Source organism: Enoplosus armatus, chromosome 1, assembly GCF_043641665.1.
Source record: "Enoplosus armatus isolate fEnoArm2 chromosome 1, fEnoArm2.hap1, whole genome shotgun sequence".
NCBI lineage: Eukaryota > Metazoa > Chordata > Actinopteri > Centrarchiformes > Enoplosidae > Enoplosus > Enoplosus armatus.
The window spans coordinates 12,330,197-12,354,920 of NC_092180.1; the positions used below are offsets into that span (position 1 = coordinate 12,330,197).

At 40.2% G+C, this 24,724-nt stretch overlaps 2 protein-coding genes across 2 annotated transcripts; one reads left to right on the top strand and one right to left on the bottom strand.

Moving 5' to 3' along the window:
- The first annotated feature begins 1,165 nt into the window (after positions 1 to 1,165).
- On the top strand, positions 1,166 to 7,154 carry tmem276b (transmembrane protein 276b). Its single transcript, XM_070907734.1, has 4 exons — positions 1,166 to 1,562; positions 4,619 to 4,732; positions 6,528 to 6,665; positions 6,907 to 7,154. Exons 1-4 carry the CDS (start codon positions 1,166 to 1,168, stop codon positions 7,152 to 7,154), a joined length of 897 nt encoding a protein of 298 aa, XP_070763835.1.
- Positions 7,155 to 11,837: 4,683 nt separating this feature from the next.
- On the bottom strand, positions 11,838 to 21,972 carry gas2b (growth arrest-specific 2b). The gene is made up of 7 exons (XM_070908235.1): positions 21,750 to 21,972; positions 20,931 to 21,040; positions 20,186 to 20,327; positions 18,466 to 18,529; positions 17,104 to 17,674; positions 16,886 to 16,993; positions 11,838 to 12,150 (listed from the first exon to the last, which is right to left on the bottom strand). Exons 1-7 carry the CDS (start codon positions 21,970 to 21,972, stop codon positions 11,941 to 11,943), a joined length of 1,428 nt encoding a protein of 475 aa, XP_070764336.1. The 3' UTR covers positions 11,838 to 11,940.
- Positions 21,973 to 24,724: the final 2,752 nt, after the last annotated feature.

Consider the following 24,724-nt stretch of genomic DNA (forward strand, 5'->3'; position numbering starts at 1 on the left):
TCTATCATTCATAGTGGCCGAGTCTCATTTAAGTGCGAGTCTGTTAGAAATAAGGAAGTAAAGGTGTGTTTGAGAATTAGGCTTCCTATATAATCCAGTTCAAATGTGCCTTATTGATATGATCATAATTATTGCCAAAGCAGGTTGTACACGCTTTAGAATGTTATAACAATTCACATTATAATTATATAACATATGAAATGTATTTTCATTGTCATAAAGCTACTATACAACACTACATATAATGTATATAGCCTACTACATAATGAAGAAACATAACTAATCGTTACTGTTGTATTCAAATGTATTTGATGTCCTTTTTTTTATCTTAACCATTCTCTTCTTTTAGCAATAGTTTGGTGTGTTTGTCTTAACGTTCCCTGTAGCACATTTGCTTTTATTGGCCTGTGTACACAAGGAGCACCATGTATACATAAAGGTAGAGTGAATGAACAGTTTGTAGTGGTGATCGAGTTATGTGACTTTATATGCTGACCTGCCTCTTAGGAGGGCACCGCTTTGCATGACACAAGTAATTTATTAATTCCTAAAATTATATTTAATATCCAAACATATAAAAATAGGTAAACAAACATTTTACAAATGTCATAATCTAAGATGGCACTCATCTCATATCCAATCACCAGCAATATTAGAACAACCACTTTGTTTTGCTGCTGTTCAAGATAATAAATTAGTATGGATTTAAAAGACGAACTGTATTTGATTAAATTCTCCCTCCGTGACACCTGAGTTTGACATGTTTACCAAATCCAAAAGGTGACCATTGAAGCATCACAAATGACCACTCCCCCACACCAGAGCAGCACACTCCTGTCCTCCCCATCTCGCAACAACCTGGAGGAGAGAGCACGCAACTGCACCCCTGCCCCTGCCTCCTCCTCACAGCGTTGGTCGCCATCCATCCCCTCTCCTCCTGTACCATAACAGATGGTGGGAACAACATTGCATCCACCGGGTACCACAACAATAGACCGCAGCATCCAGTCCAGACAACGCTGGCCTTGCACCATCATGCTCCTAGTGCAGGACTGCGCGAGGCTCTGAGTGCCGTCGTGATTCATTTCACGCGGTACCACCACCACCACCACGGCCACGGAGGAACCTTCTTGCGACTGTTTGGGCTCTCCATCGAGCGGGGAAGATGGCCGCTATGAAAATATTAACAGGCACAGGGCTCTTCTTGGCGTTCTGTGCGCTGGGGCTGCTCGCCATGGCGATTTGCACCGATTACTGGTACGAGACCGACGCGAGGAGACATCGAGAGAGGTGTAAAAACTATGCCAACAAGCGAAACGACCCGGGGTACATCTACATTTCAAACCACAACCTCCCCCTCCAGATGCCTCCAAAGAGCCTGGAGAGGAAAGGTAACGGCCCAGATGCTGGTGCTCTCATCAGGGGGAAGCGGCACTTTCTGGCCGCGGCGTCTGCCATGGAGTCTCACTGCAGTCGGCAGTTTAACTCCACCATCTCCGGGCTTTGGAGGAAGTGTCACCGGGAGGGCTTCGACCTGGAGACCGAGGACCTTATTTACAAAGGTAAACACGAGCAGTCTGGTTTTTCTTGTGTGCACCAGGCCGTGATGCTCAGCGATGAGCTCACACCTAGCCTGACACAGAGGCCTCCTCTCACATTAATGTGCGTCTGCGTTTTACATTTTCTGGTTATAAAACTAGATTCGGGTGTCTTTTTAGAAGCGTATGTCTCTTCCCCCCCCTTTTTTTTTCGCTGTCCATGGTGCTGAGTGAACCCCCCTCTTCAGTCCCTGTCTGAGATAATGGCCGGTCTCAGATGCTCCTCTATTTTCTGAACCCGTTTTGCATCTTTTAAGAAATAACATCTTGTGGAGGTTATTTTCATGATGAATTGATTTCATAGTGCAACAGAAGCCGAGCCATTGATAAATGTGCTTCAATTTTAGGCCACAGCAGAGAAATTAATGTACAGCCCTCCTCATTGGACAACAATGAGAAGCCATATTTCAGGCCTCACTCATTGATGCTATACCTGGACTGGACCAAGGTCCTAAAACTCAGAGAGGGGGACCACCCTGTGTAGAAAACATGGGTGTCACACGTTGTTATTGTGATTACAGCAGTCAAAGTAGAAGTAGGTGTGCCTTCACACATCAGTGTACTTAAAAACTGCACAAATGGTGCATTATTGACAGTTTTCTCTTCCAAGCATTGACTCTAAAAAAAATGTCAACTACACCATGTTGTTTCAAAATCCATCTATGTCTGAGCCTGCCCCACTTTATCAACCTAGAAGTAATACATAATGCCACTTTGTGTTAAGTTTAACCATTCGAATCTGCAACTTATGTAGCATTAAAAAAACATTTTATAGAATAGAGGTCAATCAATAGAACACAAGATCTCTGAAATAAAACAACGCAGTTATGTTTTTGTTTACTTGACTGTACCTCTCAGCCCTATAGTAGTGGACTTTATGGCAACACTTGACTCCAATGCAATACCTCTGTAACACCCACAGTACTACCTTTATGAAGCTTGTTATATTTTTGTTGACATTGCCTCAGAAAGGTGTTGATTTAGTCCTTTGGTCTAAAAAAAATACATTTGAGTATCTTTTACACATTGTGTCAGCAAAAAAATACATTTTACAATCCATTTACTATTAACTTTAGTGGCCAGAGAAGTAAATACTGTATGTAATATACTGTAAGTGAACACATATGTTAATCAATTTACTTAGCCTTGTCTGACACATATTAATACTGTATTCACAGATTATTTATAATGTCCACTAGGTTTAAAGAGCCAGTTTTACGTAAGGACTAATAAAGTGGAAAAAATGGCTGTATTAAGCTTTCTTTCTTGTCCCAACTTACCTCTGTCATTTGCCATGTGCACTATATATAAGTTAAATCTGCACATTACATGAGCTTGTACACATACATTTGAAACACACATAAATGAACCTAACTGATCAACATGATAGTTCTGAAAAAGCTGTTTTCAGAGCTATAATAGTGCGTGCACACAGAAAGCTACTCAAGCAGCTTAATTGTGATCATGCTCATCAGTTTTAACACATAAGAGAGGTCAGATGTCAACAGCCAGGCATATTTTGGTGGGATTTTTTACTTTAAATGACAACTTTGATGCACAGGTATAAAGGTGTCTAATGTTTGTCTAATCACGATTAGAACAGTCTTGATGATCACAGTGCTGGTGTGGACTCATATACCCACTGCTAAATTAACACTCAGAGTTTTGAACATATGCTCCAGATCTATATAGCACATTTTCACATTGTTGATCTTTGAGTGGCATTTTATAAGTTCCTTTCAACATCATTTAATACTACGCAGGTAGTGTTAAATTGCTTTGGCTGATTAGACCTCTGCTCAGATTAAAGGTGAGCAGATATATGTTGGTAATTACAGGGAGACACTGATGTGAATTAATAATAATTATAAAGGTGTACTTTACAGGAACAGCAAAGCTAACAGGAGAGTCAGGTAGATGTCAATGAAGCGTCTGTAGATTACCACACAGTTCTGAGTGATTTTAAAATCACCTGTGTGGATCTGCCATAGGTGTGCAGGGCATCTAAAAGGTAGCCACCATTTTGTTAGTCATAGTAATTAAAAAATACAATTTCCTATGAATTGTGAAAGTTGAATCTTGACTTGAGACTTGAGATGTGAAGTTATGCACTTCTCTGCTTGTTTTGCATTCAAAGCAGATTGTTATGGAAAGCTGAAATCCTAATAATAGAGCTGATGTGATGTGCTGATGTCATGCTAACGTTAAAAGGTGTTTCACACATCAGTTTCATGTGTGGCACAAGCTTTAGATGCCTGAACTAGGTAGCAAGTTGTAATTTGGTATCACATGTTGGCTTTTCTATACATACCACCTCAGTCCGTCTGGAAATCATTAAATAGTTGGACTGAAATGCCACCCTGATAAGTAAACCTCTTTCCTTAATCGTAGCCATGACTCCTGACTCTCTCAAGAGTCTAAAGATCAGAGATTCATTTTTGTATAACTGCATTATCAAAACCTTGAACTGGTTCCAGCCTGTTGTGACATATGCAAAATACTGTAGAAATTACTGTGTGTGTGTGTGTGTGTGTGTGTGTGTGATGATTTGCTGAGAAATTGAAATATAAAGTTGCTGTATACCTTCAGGAGTAGGGAGCTGGACTACATATTTGTTGTGCTCCAGAAGACTGTGAATGCTTATTTTGAAGGCAGTTTATTGCGCTGACCATCAAATCAATATGAAGAGATTTACTTAAAATGGGAGCAATTAAGTTTCTTTATGTAGAATAATCCATATTCCATATTGTTTCCTAATCCCCCCTTAATAACAATGTGGGAGTGGTTGGGAACACGAGGTTAATAAGGCCATCTCAGTAAATTAAAACTCAGTGAGGGTGTAAAATAAATATGAAGCTTTTCTACCATGTGTGTATATTATTTCATAATCCCACAAGTGGGGCAGTGGTTCAGAATGAGATTTCTGCTGAATTTTCTTCTTTGTTACCTCCTTCTACTTGTATTAAATATATTTGTGCTCCAGGTATAATTATAAGTCTCCATCATTTTCTTTTTGCCAGGAATAATTCAAAGATGTACCCCAGTCAAGTATCACTACTCTTCGTCCATCCTACCACGAAATTTACCCATCAACATCACAAAGACCATACGACAGGACGAGTGGCATGCACTCCGTAAGTCTGAAAGTGTTTGTCTTTCTTTATGGAGTTGGTTGGACCTGGTGGTTAAGTCATCGATTATCTATTGTTTGCATCTTTTGTGTTTATACACATTTATATTTCTGCTTTCAGCTTCTACTGAATTCAATTAACAGACTGTTTGAGCAATGAAAAGGGAAAACAGTAAAAGGAAAATTTGAGAGAATCCATGATCCATGATGATGAAGTCTTTTTGTTCAAATCATATCGTCTAGACAAGCTGTCTTTGCATTCAGGGGTTTTAGTTGACTCAGTTTAGTATGAAATATGGCGCGCATCAAGGCATGATTTTGGGACATATCTTATTTTCATTGAATGTTTCTCCTAGGCCACTTTATTCACAAACATGGATTTACCAAAGGCGATTCTGAGATATTTTGGTAATGTTCAGAATAAATTAATCAAATTTGTCTTGTTTCTACCTTTTCAACAACGTTTAAAAGATCTCTTTTTTTTCTTTTTTTTTTACAGCCAAACTTGTAAAATATATTCATGGCATTACCTTCCTGTGCTGCCATTCGTCTATAGTTACAGCAGCCAGGTTATTAATTTAAATCAGAGTGCATTTTACCATAATGCTAGCATCTTTATACTAGTTACCTGTTTAATTTTTGAATTGTTTAAAAGATTATATTTACCACTTTGAAGGCACAGCTGCCGCTCGCTCCTGAAAATACCACTGACCTTATAAACCCTTCTCTCCCATGTCTAGACTCATGACCAGAGGTTATCAGGTCATCGCTATTAGGGAGCCGTAAGCTTTAGACTGGCTTATCTGAGGACATTAGGTCAGACAGATCACTGTCTTCTTTTAAATCTCTTCTTAAAACACTTGGATTGACTCGTATTTCTTATTTGACATCCTCCCTCAAAGAGATAAGAGTGAAGGAGTTGTTTGACCTTGAATGGCATCGTTTTCTGTTTTAAATTCAGTGTTCAGTGTTAATTCAGTGTATCTGCTACGATATGTTTGTTTGGAAACAAACATATCATATCAAAACATATCATTATCTAAGCTGTTATTCTTATTAATTCATACTTATGCTATAAATTCTTGATAAATCTGTACTATTATTGTTCATCATTATCACCCATTACAATTTTATCCACTATAGTTGCTTGTTGGGGTAAAGCTTTAATTACGGATCCTCATTTCTGAGGAGGATGTTCAAGAAGTTTCTCGGAAAGAACTATGTAATTTAACTACAGGGAGAACAAAGACAGTGTTCAATTAGTACTATTCTGATTAATTGTTATTATAATCTACACAGTCTTTTAATAAGTGAAATGTATCTCTAGATAAGCATGCATGTCAGCATACATGGAGGATAAAGTTTCTAATAAAAAAAGGAATGAATATTTACTTGGGTTTAATTGAATTTGTTTAATTGAATTTGTTTCAAAGACATATTTCCTTTCCTGTTATTATTCTTTGACATTCAAGTTAAAATAAGTAATACTAGTGCCTATTAGGGCTTAAATCTGGTTGTTGGATCACATGTTTTCTGATTGAAAATATAATCAAAAGAATAATACAATCATTTCAAATTACCTGGTTGGTCAAAAACATGTCAGTGTGATTTTTTTTTATATTCATTGACAAGTAAAATGAAGACAATATTAATGCATGCTGTGACCATTTGGACTTCTACATTTGTCCATTACATAAAGCTTTCAGAGTAATTACCTGTTGAAACAATAGTCTTCACTTTCACTGTTCAGTAGCTGTAAATTACAGTTTACTTGATGACGTTTTCACCTCTGCTTGCAGATCTAAGAAGGATGACGGCAGGCTTTGTGGGCATGGCCGTGTCCATCATTCTTTTTGGCTGGATCATTGGAGTGCTGGGATGCTGCCAGCAGCATGACCTCATGCAATATGTAGCTGGGCTACTCTTTCTCATGGGAGGTACTGTGAGAGCACATATGTCCACATCCACACACAAACATGCAGACAAAATCCAATTTTATTCCATTTCTGTATTTATTTGGTGACAGCTGAGAGCATCTTTGGGTTAACAGGAGACAGTAGAACAATGTCCTGCAGTCACATGATGCCTGTCCTGCAGTGAGATGCACAGTACATGTAGGAATTTAATAATCAAACTGGAACCGTTTTAAATCAATGCTTGTCTCTTCTGCTCACACAGGAACATGCTGCATCATCTCCTTGTGCACATGTGTGGCAGGAATCAACTTTGAGTTATCCCGCTACCCCCGCTACATGTACGGCCTCCCTGAGGACATTAGCCATGGCTATGGCTGGTCCATGTTTTGTGCCTGGGGGGGCCTCGGTCTCACATTGCTGGCTGGCTTTCTCTGCACCTTGGCCCCCTCCCTGAGCACACCCGCTCGCACAACAACCCACAAGCCGAGGCAGGAGAATGGAACCGTGTGACAGAGGCGTCGTGAAACGACCGACCCACCGAACGCACAAACCACACCCTTCCAACCTTGATGTTTAACTCTGAAACAGTTTTTGTCTGATCACCATCTCACACCACCCTCGACATCGCCATCCCCCTTCAGTGTTCAGTGTGCCTGAGAAAGGAGCAAAGCAACGACAAACTTCACACACCTAATCTCGAAAAAATCCCTGAGGGACCTCCAGGAACACCAAGAGTAACACCTACAGTAACGTATGGCTGAGGCATGGCTCTCATAGCACAAATAAGACATTTTTTTTGGTTCAGATGTTTGACATGCTGACTTTATGGTGACTGTTTTCTCTGAAGAGAATTTGTCTTAAAATGGTGCTCTCTTGAATACATAAAGCCACACACACTCCCACACAGCACACGCACACACACCAGCACATGCTTTTCCACACACGCTCAATTACTCCGGATGAATCATGGGAGAAATCCTCCTCAAGGATCAAACACACACCAACATCAGGCCAGAGCATCCTGTCAGCATTCCTCTTTCAGTCGAGTGATGTGTGCTGTGTTATTGTTCGTAATGAAAAAACAAAAGAAAAAAAAAGATCTGGCGTTGACTGCCCATTGCTTATCTTTAGTGTAGCACACTAACTGATATCAAACATGAGCTCCCGGGATAACGTCTGCAGCCTCTGCAGAGCACAAAATGCATCTAGCGGCGTGGTCAGTACGATAAAATACACAGAAGTAAATTTGCATTGAAATGCAAATCGTTTGCTTCTTTAAAGATTCTATATGTACAAATGCATCTCTATGTAGATCCAGATCATTGTTTGTGTAAAGTAGATTTTGAATAAGAATGTTTGTTTTCTGTTTGTTTGATGGCTGACAGTATGAAGAGGATGAAGAGTTACAGGATGGTGCTACGAGCATGAATCCATTATTGGATTCAGCAACATGAAGGTATTTCGTGGCACCAAACTGATACACGCGATGCGGCTGTTTGCTGACAGCTGAATCATAACCTGACATAAGAGCAAGCCGCAAGAAACCAAACTGTGGAGGAAGTATTTGATTGCTCCATTCTTTACCCTTAATATTGATCTGCCTTTTTGTGTAAAACTCTGAATACAAGCAAGTCTTAGAAGAAAAAAAATGCAACTGCAGTGATCCCACTAAAAACGAAAGCACAAGCTGCGTTCAGAGTACAGTAACATAGTAACATCACACATTGGTGGAGGGCCACAGTGTCATCATGTCAGTCTAAAATCTGGTTCAGTAACAGCTGAAACAATGAAACAAGCTCAATATGGAAGATAATTTACATCATTGACCCACAATGCAATGCACAATGGAAATAGATGAATGGAATAGACTTTGGTGCCGTGGCATCTTGGAAAACAAAACAAAAATGAAAAACCAAAAGGTAAAAATACTATTAATAATACCATTAAACACATTTGAAGTTTAAGATTGACAGTGGCATTGCTAATTCACCGTTTGACTGATCTCATTTCTTCATCAGTAAAATACTTACAAAATGGTACACTGTATATTATATAGCATACGATAGAAACATGGGAATTATTAAATTCTTTCTTACTTTTGTGATTCAATCGTTGGATTAAAAATACCTCCAAATCTGGTGTTGAAAAAAAGCACAAATAGTCATTTAAAAAGGCTCTCAATGTTCAAAGCTGTATTCCAAATACACACTGTATGCTCATTTTGTGTATTAACTGTGGTGAGTTCACAAAATGAAGTATACTTAAAATCACAGGTATCCATACTAAAATGGCTTGATTTCTCAGTGTTGTTTTAATGGACACTATTGTAACATTTATAAAAGCTGATACATTTTTTCTTTATGTGGACAACAGTAAAAATAAAGTACTAAATTCTTAGAAAAACATTTTTGATTTAATATTGGAAGTGCCATTTCAAATTAACAGTGGGAGTGAATGGTGTGTCATTAGTAGAGATCAGTAAAATACACCAGGTCTTGTGTACTAACAGAGTCTTACACGTCATAGTGTGTTGTGTGAGATGAGGCCATGCGAAGGTAGGACGAGTTTGTTGAATGGAAAAGGAGAAATTATTCTTCTGGTGACACTTGAGGATGATGATAACTCACAGCAGCCAATTTTCTGTTACGCAAATATGATTTATTTTTCCCCTCATTAGTCATTAAAACTCATTTGAAATTTTCAAGCTCACTGCAAGTTCATGATACAAGAATATTACAGCCATGTGTGACAAAGTTTTTATAAATGTTGATCGCTGGAGATGAGTCATGAGATATTCTATCAGCTATGTCAATTAACTTTCTTAGAAAAAAAGGTGTTATAATGTGTATTGACAACACTGTGTGTGACGTTCAGTCCTTTTCACCATCACCATTGACCTCCTCATGAGGTTACCACTTTTCAGAAGTCGAGGAAATTAACTGAGGCATGATTGAAAACTGTATCTTCAGTGTCTTGTTGAATCTTTGCACTTTGCTGGGTCTCATAAAAGTCTGTGAACCTGCAGTCTGAGCAGGTGGAGTTATACATTATCTGTTTGCGAGGCCAAATATTGGAGCAAAATGATCAGAGCATGTAATAAGCACCCTGTTGTGTCTTTTACAGAAGAGTTTGGGTTTATACCATGTTGTGTGTTTAGGGTCAGTCGATCTAGGCTCTTATTGTGAAAATATTTATGCCGGAAAGGACATACCATAAATACAAAAATATTTATATCTATGGTCGGTACACTGACAACTGAGTCAGTGTATTCTCTGATGTCCTTCAACTCACAGAATGCAACGCTGTTTGGTGTTTTGGTTTTATAAAGTTTTAAGTTCACACCCAGACTGGTGCACAGTAATGTAAGTATTACTGTAAGCAGTAAACTGTAATGTTTAAGTACATGGTGCAAGTATAATGTGTTGTTAGGACTGAAGCACAATTGCACACAACTCTTACAAGTTTTTTGTGTATTATAAAATCTGACTTTTCCAGTACTGATGTGCCACCACTGCATGTGCAGGATTTTGTCAAAGAAAAAAGTATTACGAGCAAAACTTTTAAAGCACATATTTACGCCCCCATATCTCAAATAGTAAATTTCAAGAACACCAAACACAATGTCTGCATTTTAAAACTAAGATTTTTGCCATTGATTGGATTGAGTTTCAGTACAGAACAACAGTAGCACACAGTAGCAAACTGACTTACAAAACATTAAGAATAATGTACTTTAGAGAACGAATGAGGTCAGCACAGTGTAACAATGTGTTTGAAATTGTTGTAAAATCCCTCTCAAGTGGCAACTTCCTGTGTTTCATGAGGAACTTAGAAATGTACTCTGTGCAATGAGAGATGCCCTGTGAAAACGCCACCGTTTAGAGTGGCACTTGTTTCAGTAGCACAGCTATTATTTTCTACAAGTCATTTATACTGGTTCAATCCACTGCAGATGTTATGTGGGGACTAAAAAGACATTACAGTCTTGCATGATCTCATTACAGTTAGTTTCTTTCAATATATTAAAACTTGTGTCCATTTTTAATTAATTTATTTTACTGAAATAAAATATGTAATTACTAATGTGTTGTGACTTTCAGTGTTTGTTTTGCTCCCCAAAGTCGCACAGTTGTCTTTGAATCTTCTTCTCTTTTTTAAAGCACTTTTATCTTGAAAAAACTAAATTAGTGACTCTCCAGAGCTTGCTGATGAGACAGCAACGTGTTTTGTACGATTGTATCTGTGGGCATGAGGAAGTTTAAGAGATGAATGTCCCGGAGAAGTGAGACACGATCATGACGGCAGTGTTGACAGCGTCCTCCTCCAGACAAGCATGGAGGCGAGGCTTGGCCTTCTGTCACTTAGGACATGGTGCCATCTAGAGGGAGGACTCGATGCTTTGTGTCTTTGCCTTTTTAAGGCTGAGGTGATAAAATCTCTGCTACAGGCCCATATTGTAAATGAGAAACAAGAAAAATACAAGTGGTTATTGCATCTATAAGTGATAAATTATGATACATGCTACGAAAACAAAATGTTATAAGCTGTAATTTAATTTAGGCTGTGATTTTCTTTCTTTTCTATCTTAGAAAAGACAGTATTCAAACATCTCTTTTGAAACAAGTTTATTTATATATATTTAAACAGGTTTTTATCCAGTAAAATAGAGAAAAAATAATTCCATACATTAAAAGTCACTATGCAGAGATCTTTAAGACTAATACTCAAACTGCTGCTCGAACTTCCAAACACACAATACAAAAGCTCAAACACACAAATTCAAACTACAGTACTATGATACATAAACACACAGCTGCATGTTTACTAACTAAACTACAACAGTACAAATGTATAACTTAATCGCATACAGTACTACACAAAACCTTCCCTGAAAGGATATTTGATGATGATGATGATGATTAGGAAAGTTATTATATATAGTAGGCCTACATAACAAATAGTGCTGCAACTAGCAATGATTATTATTATTATAGAAGTGAAAAGTTCCTGTAACAGTCCAAAAGCCAAAGATACACAGTTTACTATCAAACAAAGAAAAGCAGCAAATTCTCACACTGAAGAAACCAGCAAATGTTTTTCTTAAAAAGTGACTGAGGCAATTAACCGATTATCAAAATTGTTGTCAATTAATTACAGTAGGTTGGATAATTCATACAGATAACAATCCGGTGAGAAAACTTTTAGAAAAAGTTCAAACTTGAGGTAAAAGGAACTTGAACTGTATGTTAAATCATCCTTGTACAGTTTAGCCTGGTTAATCGAGCAGTTTCAGAGTCTACTTCTTGCCATGGTAATGGGCGCCGACCACCATGTAGCTGTCGGGCGAGATGTTCAAACTTCGTGGCTTCGCTTTGTCCCTACAGACCCTGACCGCAGACCTGCCGACCAGTCCTCCTCCTCTGCAGGGGTCGTGTTTCTGCAGGTAACTTATGAAGGTCTCCCAGCCTCCTCCCACGCGTACCATCACATGACGCTCATTCAGCATCTGCATAGGCGACACAGTCAAGGAGGGAATGCTGGGAAATAAAGTGCACATGTATTTTCTGGCTGATATGTTGCCCTCCACACACACACACATACCAATCTAACGTTTACAAGCTTCTCGTGCATGTGTTGCTCTGGCTATGAAAGGCAAATGATCCCTCGGATAGCTTTGTCAAAATCTCATTAAACCAAATGAAACAACACCTCATGGCACCAGCTGAGCACACACGCAGGACTAATCCACACATGAACATGCACACACACACACACACGCAGTGACGCATGACGGCACACCCACGCAGATCTGCAACACAAGCCACTTAATAAATAGCATTTTAAAGAAAATGACTACTGTATAGCCAGTCAGAGAGGTCAGTTGTATTTGAATCAACACATCCTTCACAGACAGCCATCCTTACAGCTGAAAAGCTACTGCTGCCATGGCAACTACAGCCACAATATAAAGCCTGGAGGAAAAAAAAATGAAAGGAGAAATTGAGATGAGTTCAGCGCAGACCCTCAACTCCCAGTAGACATTAACATTCCCAGGAGGCCTTGCAAAGCCATCCGTTGTCCTGTCAGCACCGGCCCACCCCCTCTTGCCTTATCGCCAATAAACCCTTCATTATGGAGCCATTAAGAATGTGATAATACAAGCAGATCTACTCTTCTTATGTGGGGAGGTGTGTGTCACGTGTACGGAATGATAAATCAATGGTACAAGCACAGACACACGCAGCTATAGAGGAGACCCCAGACGTGGTCCATCTCAGCTGTCATCCTGCAGATTAAAATGTTGAGGTTGACAGGGGTCAAGTCTGACATCCTGAATAAACCACTTCCCTGTCAGACGCGACAGAGGGAATCTAATTCTGACTGGTCTTCATTCTCAACCATTCAGTCATCACCCAAAGTTGATTTTCACTCAGTATTTACTCTCATTTTTTCTCCCCGTTGTTTTTATTTTCTTTATTACTCATATAATTGTTTTTATTAATCCTACATCTCACTTGATTGATGGCTATCTGGCTTTGAATGTGTTGTTTCTTATATGCTGGTTGTGTAGTTGTTTGACTATGAATGTTTCTTGTTCTCAGCTCTCTGTTACCTGATTAAATACAGTTACATTATCAACTGACATGTATTTTGATATGTGGTTTTTATATTCAAGTTCAACTGTATATTACACATCAGAACTATTCTAAAACAGGGACATAGCAATATACCCAACTGATCATTTAATGTCAGCATCTTTCTGGGCTGTAATATTCAACACAAGCCCTCTTTGTCAGGCAGACTCCTTCATTTCTGTCTCTACAACCACCCCCTCCCCCCCTTCAGGTGTCCGTACAAAGTGTGCTACGTCTGCAGCCCATAAACTACCGCCTGGATTCCCCTGTGTCCTCCCTGGCAGCTCCATTGATTCCCTCTCTCCTTTCCTGCTGAAAGATGAATGAGTGTACTCAGGAAAGAGGAGTCATGTGAACAGCCACCAGTAGGAGGCAGGCTTTAGCCACATCCACTGCTTCGGATGTTTTATTTTTGGGGTTACAGTCAAAATAAACAGCATTAGAGTATATGAGCTGATGCAGGCACATGTGTGTCTTATCACTGTTTTATTTCTGTTTCTCCTGCTGTACTCAGGTCTGCCTTGCAAGAGATCTTGATCTCAATGAGAAAGTGATATGTGGATGATTGTATGTCTAAGTGTTTTTGTTTTTTGTTTATTTCCTCATTGAATTAAGGGTGTCAGGATAGAGGGTGGTCTAATGTTGTACAGGTTGTAAAGCCCTGTGAGGCAGCTTTTTGATGTTGGGATAGATAAAACAGATTTGAGTTATTTCAAAGGATGTGGAAAGAAATTAAATTAAGCCGGTGAGCATGGTAAACATTATATCTGCTAAACATCAACATGTTAGCCTCATCATTGTGAGAATGTTAGCATGCTAGCATTAGCATTTTTCTCAAAGCACCACTGTGCTTGAATACAGCCTCACAGAGCTGCTAGCATACAGCTGTAGACTCTTTTTCACATCACACTTTACAGATGTTTCTCTATGATCAATTATAAACTGATGACATTTTTCCTCCTTTCCTACTCCACCGTAAGGTCAAAGGTCAGGGTCACAGACAGAACAAAGACCCTGGAGCTTCTAAGGAGTCAATGTCTTGCTCAAGGACGCATGAGAAAGGAGGATGATGAAGCAGTTGTCTGCCAAAATGCTAAGCTGAAGATGAGAAAAACAATTTCATCATCCTCATTTTGGTACTGATTTTGCTCTTCAAAACAAATGTTTTCATTTTTGCTCTTTTCGGTTTATCTCTTACGTAGGATAGCATCATATACAAAGAATTGATGTGGCATGATATTGTGAGGTGTTTGAATGTCTTTTTCTTCCATAGACACAGTCAGACGGTGTCCCTGCTACAAAGCTGAAGGAGAGCCTAATTGGGCGCAGAGAAGAAAGAAAAGCCTTCCTCCTTTTTAGCACCAAAGAATGGCGGAGCACTCCAGGGCCAGCATGATTGAATAGCTTCCAGAGGGAATAGAGAGAGGAGGGGGGGGGGGGGGGTAGAAGTTTACATGTGAGGAGGGGCGGTCATGCTCAGCCGCTCATTAACAAGCTGTCTGATTAAACCCCTCACTCATGACTTTGTCTCGGTAATCAATAGTATCTGCTCTTTTAAAAGGTCTGTACACACTGAATGGCACGCTCTCCTAGGAGCTGCACAGGGGTTATCATGGTATATGGTAATTGAGGATTATGGCACGTTTCCCCGCACACATGTAGGCAGCTGTGAGCTTCACGGTAGTGGATGGAGTCAGGGTCGATGGGCTGCAGCGCCCCTATTCACACAGCTGAGGTGTGTTTGCTTGTCAGTGGCGACGAGTAAAGGGAAGGGAGCAGTGCAAGTTGTGTCTACAAACTAGTAATTATAGCTTGAAACTGACAAAAGGACACAGAGTTATGGTGAAATATTGTATCTGCAAGGCTGCAGAGAGAAGATGAGCACAAAAGGTCAACAGTCGAGAAAAACAAATCCTTCAAATATTGAAATATAAGTTAAATAAAAGGTGCTTTTCTCTACATGTCATACATGTCAAATGCATTCTGCTGGACCTGACCATAAAGTAATAACCTGCTCTGGTTATCACATCTGTATTACCTTTCTTTGATGACATATGTTGTCTGTCAGCCAGTCAAAATGTAGCTGTAACTCTGTTGTGAGCAAACTGACCCTGACAGCATAGATTATCAGGGCCAATACAATTAACAAAGCATCATATGGGTTTCAACTAGTGACCAGTTAGCCACCAAAGCGGCAGAGATACACCTATGAGATCATATCTTGACCATTTTAGCTGTAATCGTAAAGCTATTCCCATTGATACGGTATACTGATATTACAGTATGCACTAAACATACACTGAAGCTTTTATATTTTCTCTTTGTATGGGTGGATAATTGTATACAGAGTGAAACCTTCTTGTTATGTTTTCAAAACCCTCCACACATGGGCGGACTTGGACTCCCTAGTGAGCTGCCATTTGAACCGCACACCGCGGTCATATCTCTGCAAAATCATGCTGAAAGAGACGTGTTTGTTTTTCCTTCAGGTTTGAACTCTTCGCTGAAGGTCTATGTACTGAATAAAATCATTGTCAGCCCAGTCTTATCCTGACCATTGGTTGCCAAGCAACCCTGCCTCCCAGAAGGCCATTCCTCGAGCCTTTGTACAGACGCACACGGGTGGTGCACGACTCCGGGAGGCTGAAAGGCACCTACGTCTCCATCCCAAATGATTGCAAATCACACGCTGCACTTGTTGCTGACTCAGCTGTTGATTAATAACCTGAGGGCCTTCACACCTCACATCTTATTATGTGTTGTAGCATCTATGACGCATCTTCATTGGGTGAGCCATTAGATTTGGTTCATAATTTACATCATGGTGTCAAAGTATCAAGTTATAATTCCACACATCAGATTTCACATTGACGTATCTCATTTTATATAACTGTAGCTTTATTGTATTTATTTTACTACCTTAATAACCTTATAAAACAACATATCAGCAATATTATCATCAAACTAGTGGAGGAGGTGGGCGTGAACCAACCTTGTCTTCTAGAAAATACATTTAAACACTAATTTGTTTACCCTATTATGTTTTGATGTGAAACATAATTGTTGCCTGGATTATGTTCAGTGGCAATGTTTTTGTAGGCAGCCCTGCATTTATTATTTACATAGATTTTTACATGTATTTTTGTACTGCACACATGGGAGGGAGGTCAGAGTGGATGGCAACTTTGACACAGGAGAATGTACTTTACATCCTGAGTCCCGTGTATGGTTAGGTTTAGGCAGCAGATGGATTTTGGTTGAGGTCAGTGAAGGATTGTGGTTTCAGGTAAATGTTAATTAAATAAACATGTCCTGTCTGGACTTTTTCAATATTTAACCAAGACCACCATATTTCCCAAACTTTAACTAAGTGTTACAAGTGCCATAAGAAAGATATAATCATGCTTTAGTCGCTATGAATGAAACAAACAAATGCAACACGTTGTCACTGAACATTTTGCAGATATTAATATTTTGTGACTTGGCTGACACGTTCAGTAACAACACTTCCTCATTATGTTGATATAAATGGAATATATGCGGCACACTGTGTCTTTCAAAATTTGCTGTTATTATTTGAGAAAGGGTTAGTGTGAACATACTTACCCGTATATACAGAACTTTATCCCCAACACGGTAGCAGCCTTTAGGTTGCTTCTCAACGAGGAACCTTGTAGGACAGCTGCACGGGGGGTTTTCAATAATGTTTCTCACCTGGAACAGGTAAGACAGAGAGAGGCCGAATCAAGTACAAACACACAGCACACACCTTTAACATATGTAAGCTCAAATAAGATTCATTTAGCCGGAGATAAAATACGTACAATATCATCCAAAATGTTGTTGGTGCCTGTGCTCCTTCGGCATGTGGATTTGCTGGAGGAACGAGGAGTCGGGGCTGCAGGTGGGGAGGTGATGGGAGGTGTAGCTGTGGGAGTGTGGTTGTTTGTGGAGGAGACTTTGGCAGTGGATACCAGGGTTTGGCCTGGTGAGGGTGCTGACAGCGGAGTTGAAGCAGATGTGTTGCAGGATGAGGAGAACAAAGGTGTTTGTGTTGAGGCTGTCGTTGTACAAGGGTTAGAGGCTGAGAGGGAGGACTGAGGAGGGGATAAACATGTAGGTGCTGGGTTTGTTGTGGCTGATGGAAGATCAGAGGCGAGGGAGGCAGAGAGGGTTTCAGACAGACAGGTTGTGCTTGGAGTGAGGGGCTCAGGTGGAGGAGGAGGAGGAGGAGGAGGAGAGGGGGCTGGGGGTAGGGATGATTGTGATGGTGAATACAATGATGTAGGAGGAAAAAAGGAGAGGGACAGACAGGATGATGGAGATAAGCACCCCGCCTCCTCCCTCTCTATCTCTCTCTCCAACTTCACCAGGCCCGGAGGCTCCACTCCGTACCTGAAAGAGAGGTTTAACAAAATATATTAGCAATCGTGAGGACATGTCAACACTAAATCACACAGTAGAGAATGGTGATTCCCAACCAGGTATACTCCAACCCCAGAGAAATTGTGGAGAAGCTCAACTAATTTGAAAAAACAGAAAATAGTATTTGATTTTGAAAAATATCCACATGTTGCTATTGAGAGTGAGTGAAAACATAGCAAGTGAGCAGAGAGGTTCTAGTTAGCTAAAAAATAATGGATAAATAGTTCAAATAGTCAATTAAAAGTGGTGGATAAATGGTAAAAAAAAACAATATAGCTAAAAGTTATGTTAAAGAATGGGCTAAACACTTGAAATAGACAGCTAAAACTAATGGATAAACAATTGAAACAGTTAAGTGTCATGGATAAATAGGTCAAAGAATTGGATAACTAGAGTAGGATAAATGGTTGAGACGTCCAGCATTGCAACATGACCTAAACATTGACAGTTCAGTTGTATGAAAAGAAATATGTAACATAACAACATCCCCCGGGGATCAATAAAGTATTTCTGATTCTGATTCTGATTCTGAGCAGAAATCTGCTTTCTGCTAATCTGCTGCTTTACTGATCTGTATTGGTTCAAATGTTCCAGCATGTTGCATCTTTGGCCATAAAGAAAACAACATGTTAGGTATTTTGACTTTCTTTGACATCATGATTGTTGTGTGGTGAACATAGTTTGGCAGTTTTCTCCTCAGTGGGATTCAGTTGTGATTTACTTTTCAGGAGCTGTACCATGTGGATGGTACAGTTGTTTACCTGGCTGCGATCCGTCCCAGCTCCATCAGGCACAGGCACACCTCCCGTGGTTGTTTGTGGAGGACTTCGCACATGAATAAAGTACAAACAAAGAGGGTGGAGATAAAAAAAAATCACTCATCTGAAAGGAAAGATGTTTCCGGAGATAAACTTCTCTCTGTGTCAAAAGAAAAACAGGAGGTGCAGTCTGAACAGAGAGGGCACATTTCAGAAGGTATTCTGTCTCTATTGTGCATCTCTATCTTTTGAAGCTGAACAGGAATTCCTGTGGGCTCTGGATATGCAGCCGAGGGCATGAGGGCATGAAAGCTTCATCAACAAGTCAGCCTCTCCTGTCTCCAGTCTCAAGTCCACTATCTATACATTAAAAAGGGGACTCTACGCAACCCCCATGGTTGAGCATGCATACAAGATGTACAACTACAGTATGTGGTGCACAATCTCTAAATGTCCACAACATTCATGATTAAAACAAATAAAAACAACAAAAACAGCAGAAGGAATGTCACACTATCAATAATGGTAATAATGTTTTATAATTTTATTTCCATTCACCTGTATTTAAGATCCATTACATCATGGCTGCAGCAAGAAAAAGGAGACGAGAGAAAAGAAAAAGAACAATCATCTGTGCCTTCATGTCACCGAGGCAGTAAACTGAAGCCTGTCAAAGTAAGTTTACTCTACCTGTCACTCAATTAGCCAAGTGAAGCAGGTTAGTCTGCCTGCGGGGGGGGGGGGGGGGGGTTATTGTTGGTCGGGATTAACCTGCACATTATCATTATCATTCTCACGCATCTGCCGCCTTGCGTAGACATGCCCGAGTAGGAAAAAGTGCTTAGAGAAGAGTATGTTTAATGGTACAGACAGAACCATGTCAGCATGTTGTCTTCTCTCCTCGGGCACACAGACCATCATGCATACAGAAGGTGTAAGTGAGAAATGATACAGGGAGTCATGAAGGCATAGAAATGTATCATGACATTGACTCAGTCACATTCAGCGTGATCGTCGTGACTCATCTTGAAATCTTCATTCTCTGACTGGTTTACCTAATGAGTTCATTAGTTTTGAGTTGTGCAACGAGAATAAAATGTTACATTTTACAAACGCCATCTTTAAATAATGACACAGAACAAACTCCCCTGCTCTAAAGAACTAATTTTCTTTCACAGTAGACTGATTTAATTCACTCTACAGGCCCAAGTAACCCTTCTACTTTAAAAGGCACTGAGTTATTAGAGTTTTAGAAGTAAAGACATTGTAAATCACCAATAATACCAATTAATAAGAATGTATAACAAGTACAGAAATTATATAATTTAAAACTAAATGCTGGTACAAGCAAATAATAATGAATGTATTGTTTTATTTTGTACAAGTAAGAAATGATGCACAATGTAATATCTTTACATGATGTTGAGTCTATCACATTTATTCAGACTAAGCCAGAGGGTGACAACAGTACTGGAGAGATTAATGGACAGATGAAAGAAGAAATATTAGGGACAACGGCAGATAGACACAAATACATAAATGTCTAGAAACAGCTGTTGTGACTTATTATCACTTACTTTATTATTATTTCTACCTCAATGAGGTGAAACTCAAAGTCTAAAGATTTTTGTTTAATCACAAAGATACTACAAGTGTAGCGTTGCATGACATGATTCACTTGAGGCCTTTATAGGTAAAAGGAAAAAAAAGCTCCTTAACTCACCCAAATCCTCTGACTCAAAGAGGTAAGCCTCATCAACGCCAATCTTTCGGCACCAGTAGAGGAAGTTGGCAGCGTTGTCTCGGGCGAAAAACGACCCAGAAGTTGCATCAGCTCGCCAGTGGATCACTCTTCTCATGAAGGGCTGTGATTGTTTTCAAAACACACACACACACACACACAAATATACAAACATATTTGCACAGACACACACATGCACACAGAGACGGTGAGTACGCAGTGGAAACACAAGCATGGATCAATATTGGCTCATGTGTTGTCAGTGTTTCAGAGTACTGTGATGGTACACAACACGCACGCCATCTTTAATGTTACAGCAAGTTTAAACATGAATACAGTGATAGCTACAGGTGAGGCTTCCTCTTGCTCATCCCTTGTATCAAATGTTTTGTGTGTATGGAGGACAAATGAGGAACTCCATCTTGTGCTAAGTAATAGGAAACATGAACAGACATGGCCAGTGACTGAATGCACCACCAGTTACTGACTTCGCCAACCTCAAACCCGGTTTAAGCATCTGTGGGCTTTACTTGTGACACGCTCAGACTTAAACGTTTCCTGCCACGAACTATCAAGCAAATTTTCAAGCACCTATCCTGCCGTTCAGTGAACTGAAAGCAAAAAAACTGACATTCTGACATTTTCGAGCGCAAATTATTTTGATAAAACGAGATTGCTTTCATTAGTTCATCATTTTTGTTAACGTAACTTTGTGTTGTTGCAGCACCTTGCTATTGTTGGTGTGGATCATCTTCTCTTGGAGCAGCTGAGCCAGCTGACAGAGGAGAACGCCGTTATCCAACCTCTCCATCAGACTGTCTGCGGTGAGGTCCACACCTGAGGATACACACACAAACACTGAATTATGAACAGTAAGTCAAAGTTACTTAACTAGGCTCATCATTTTAGTTTGTGATACTTGGATAATTAAAAAAATAATTCCCCCAGATTTTATATTCCAATGCATTTTAAATTGTATTGGATATATAACCCTTTGGCCCACAAGTAATTTTGACATTTTTCCCCCTTTTTTATAGTAGCGTCTGTCAGAAACTCAGCCTGTTGGAGTCTTGTCACTTTCCAGACAGGTTGTGGCATGCGCAGACCCATGTTTTCCCTCACAATGCAGTAAAGTGGGAAGAAACATCCCTTTCCCTGGAGTCCCAGCCACAGTTCCCCTCATGGAGAGGTATTTCAAGGATTTGGGATAATAAGTAGGTTAATGTGCCTCTGCGTTTAATGCGACTCCAGCTTTTTCACCTATTCTTCAAAATAAAAGCCCCAGTTCCAAACTCAAACTGTCAAGGGTCATTCATCTGTAGATAACTGTGATAACCTGAAGTGATATTTCGATGTTGTTTAGCTGCAGAAATTCAAAACATCTGTGAGTATTTTGTAAAAGAAAAGCTGTGTTTCCACTTTTCAGTTTTACAGACTTTTACAATCATTTAATGTCTTGAATTGTGAGTCTTTTTACTGCAGCGGACATCCAGACAGTAGTTAGCATGAGTTTGGCGTGAGGATCAATGGAGGGAAACTGTCTCACCCACGAGTGTGTTGAGCCAGAAGGCCAGGTCTTCTTTCATGGGCAGCAGGCTGGCGTCGTGGCGACAAGGCAGCCACTGGTTGTACTCCTGAGGACTGGTGAGGCCCGGTCCAGAGTGTCTGTACTTTTGGCCGAGAAGACAGTTCATCCCCAACCCGGTCAAGTGCCTCGGGCTCAGAGGACTGTCGAGGCTGGTGTTCATCGCTTCCACTTCACTGTCCATGCTTCAGCTCTGATCGGTCTTTGATGGACCCTGGTGGACCAAATAATAGATGTTTTTATGCTCTTGTTAGGTTTTAATTTTGTCATTTTGCATTAGTCTTAGCCCCGTTTTAGACTGTCTCATCCCATCTGGTTCAATAGAAAAGCTCAGGGAAGCGGCTGTGTGCTTTCAGGCATACATATGCTAAACAAACTTGTTAGTCTTCATCCTTGAAGTCTTTTTTCGTCACATATGTGAAATGTTTGTAGTTGTTATAATCATTCCTCCTGTTCATACTGTCTGTAAAGAGACCACTTCCTCCAGTGTAATAGATGAGGTACAAAGTCTTCTTTGAGTTAACCAAATCAAATAAATATTTTCCAAAGTCAGTCATTTTAGTGCAAAATTCCCTCTTTCTGTTTCAGACATGCGTTGCTGAGCGGTGATGGAGGATAATCAAACAAAAAACACTTTGACTGTTGAAGTTTCTTATTATTTAGCGAAAGGTTTGGGGATGTGAGTTTTGTTTGAAGGCAGACTTGAAAAAATGTGACGTTGTCCTTAAGAAAACAATAAATAATTAAAAAGTAATGGTTTTCTAGAGTGATACCGGTGGGAGTGAAAACACAGAGCTGTCTTGCAAAATGTACTAAAACAACAATTCATGTTGAAACTAATTTTACACACTGGCTTCCATGCATGGACCTTATACTCACAACCAAACAGTAGTCTTCACACAATCATTAATCAAAGGGATTAAAGTGACTGACTGCAGGTTTAATAAGATGTACAGCTACAGCCCTGAGCCAGTCTCCTGGTGCCGCTGCATGGCTCATTTGTCCTGTTCCCAGAGCAGCCTCCATCATAAAGCTCAGCCCCATGCAGAGACATGCTCTGACTGCCAGTAATGCTCGCTGCTAATCAGCTGGAATTAAGACAACAACACATGCACTGGGTCACTGGGTCTGCTGGGTAATATACAGCAGAGGCAGATGCTCGGTTTGTGCCACATGACTGACTTTAACATTTGATTGTAAAGTAACAAGACTAAGCAGGCATTCAGACTGAAAACAGCCGGGCGTTAAAACAATGCATGGGGCTGCGATGGTGGGGGTGTGTTGTTTAAGGTGCCAGTGAGAATACGAAATCTGCAAAGTTCAGTTTGAGTCACAGATCTGTGAATTTTAAGGCTTCTGAGATGCCAAAACACTGCACAGAGGTTTATAATGCCGTGAGACTGGAATTTACAACTCTGGAAAGTTATCATAGCGGCAACTGTTTTACCTTTCGTTGCAGCGACCACAAGGTACACAGTATAAATATGATGTTCCCGTTACTTATAGGAATGTGTGCCTGAACGAATTTGTTTGGTCAACGCAGTGCTTGGGCCCACCCTGCATTCAATTTTCAATTTTTTCACACAGTAGCCCTGTATGACGCCGCCTCAGAGTCTACAGCCATGCTAGTAGCTCTGTGTGGCTGTAAGTAGGCACAGCTGTGCTTTGAGCTAAATGCTAACATGAGTAACAATGCTAACATGCTGATGTTTAGCAAGTATATTGTTCCCCATCTTAGCCTAGTGTGTAAGAATGCTAACATTTACTAATTAGCACTAAACATGCTTAACAGCTGAGGCTGACGAGAATGTAATCTTGCAGGTATCTGGTCATAAATCAAAGTTTTGAAGGAATGGAAAAGTCAGAGGATCACAGTAGGATTCATCGTCTGAGGACCATGAATGTTTGTACAAAATGTCATTGCTATCCAGTGGTGGACCGACAGACTGACAGACGGAGCGACATTGCCGCCCGCATGGCTAATAGAAATCTTATCTCTAACAAAGACTTTATCTGTAGTAGAATAGTCAATAGTAATAGCACATCTGGAGGGCAGATGTTTGGGACCCAGACAGGCAGCATAACAGCTGGCTTTTTGAGCTCATTCATAGTTGTATACCGCCGATCATCATTACAAGTTCAAGTGCGGTTTGTTGTAAAGTTGCCTTACATCAGCAAAAACTTGAGGACAAATCCCTCGCACATGATTACAGAGGAAGTAGGGCGAAGACGAACATACACTATGTGTGTCAGTGAATTCTGGGCTCAGGCTGTGGGATATAAATGTGAGGATGTTGTAGACATACGGTTCTGACTGGACATAGTGAAAAGGGTCCTTTGTAAACACACCATGCAGACGTGGGACAGAGACAAGGTATATGTGGAGGAGGGCGGCCTGCCAAGTTTGAGGCTGGTTTACAGGTTGACCAGCAGGGCATGAGAGCCTCTGTCTCTAACAAAACATCCAGGTGCAACAATCACACCTCTGCTACAGGATGGCTCTGCTGGGAAGGGAAGGCAAAGGTCACCTACTGGCCTAGCTCTCAGACACTAGCAGCCTTTATACTCCTGCAGAGCTGAGGGTCCATGTCTGTAAACACACACACACACAGGCCCATGCATGTATCAGTGTTTCTTTTCAACCTCATTTACTTTGCACAACCTTTAATGTTTCCAAAGATTCGCTTCGGTGGTGTTTCACAGCCTTTAATTGTGTTTTTCGCAATAAAAGCGAACGTCTTCACAGTCTAACCGGCTGTTAGCGGCTAAAATTACACACCAGCCTACCTGAAAAATGTGTGCAAAATGACAGATGTGAGCAGAAGCATCGGCTTAAATACCTGAACACGTACTGTATGCATGTAAGTGACAGAGTGATTGATGATTTGGCTGCATGTGGCCTTCAGCACAGCTCTAACACTGATGTCTCTAGAGCA

Excerpts from the sequence above, each read along its gene's own strand:
- gas2b (XM_070908235.1), bottom strand. The coding sequence starts at position 21,972 with ATGGACAGTGAAGTGGAAGCGATGAACACCAGCCTCGACAGTCCTCTG. Across the intron at positions 20,328-20,930 it reads TCCACACCAACAATAGCAAG|CCCTTCATGAGAAGAGTGAT; the intron begins GTGCTGCAACAA and ends AAACAATCACAG. Across the intron at positions 18,530-20,185 it reads CTTTGAGTCAGAGGATTTGG|TCCTCCACAAACAACCACGG; the intron begins GTGAGTTAAGGA and ends TCATGTGCGAAG.
- tmem276b (XM_070907734.1), top strand. The coding sequence starts at position 1,166 with ATGGCCGCTATGAAAATATTAACAGGCACAGGGCTCTTCTTGGCGTTC. Across the intron at positions 1,563-4,618 it reads CGAGGACCTTATTTACAAAG|GAATAATTCAAAGATGTACC; the intron begins GTAAACACGAGC and ends TCTTTTTGCCAG. Across the intron at positions 6,666-6,906 it reads GCTACTCTTTCTCATGGGAG|GAACATGCTGCATCATCTCC; the intron begins GTACTGTGAGAG and ends CTGCTCACACAG.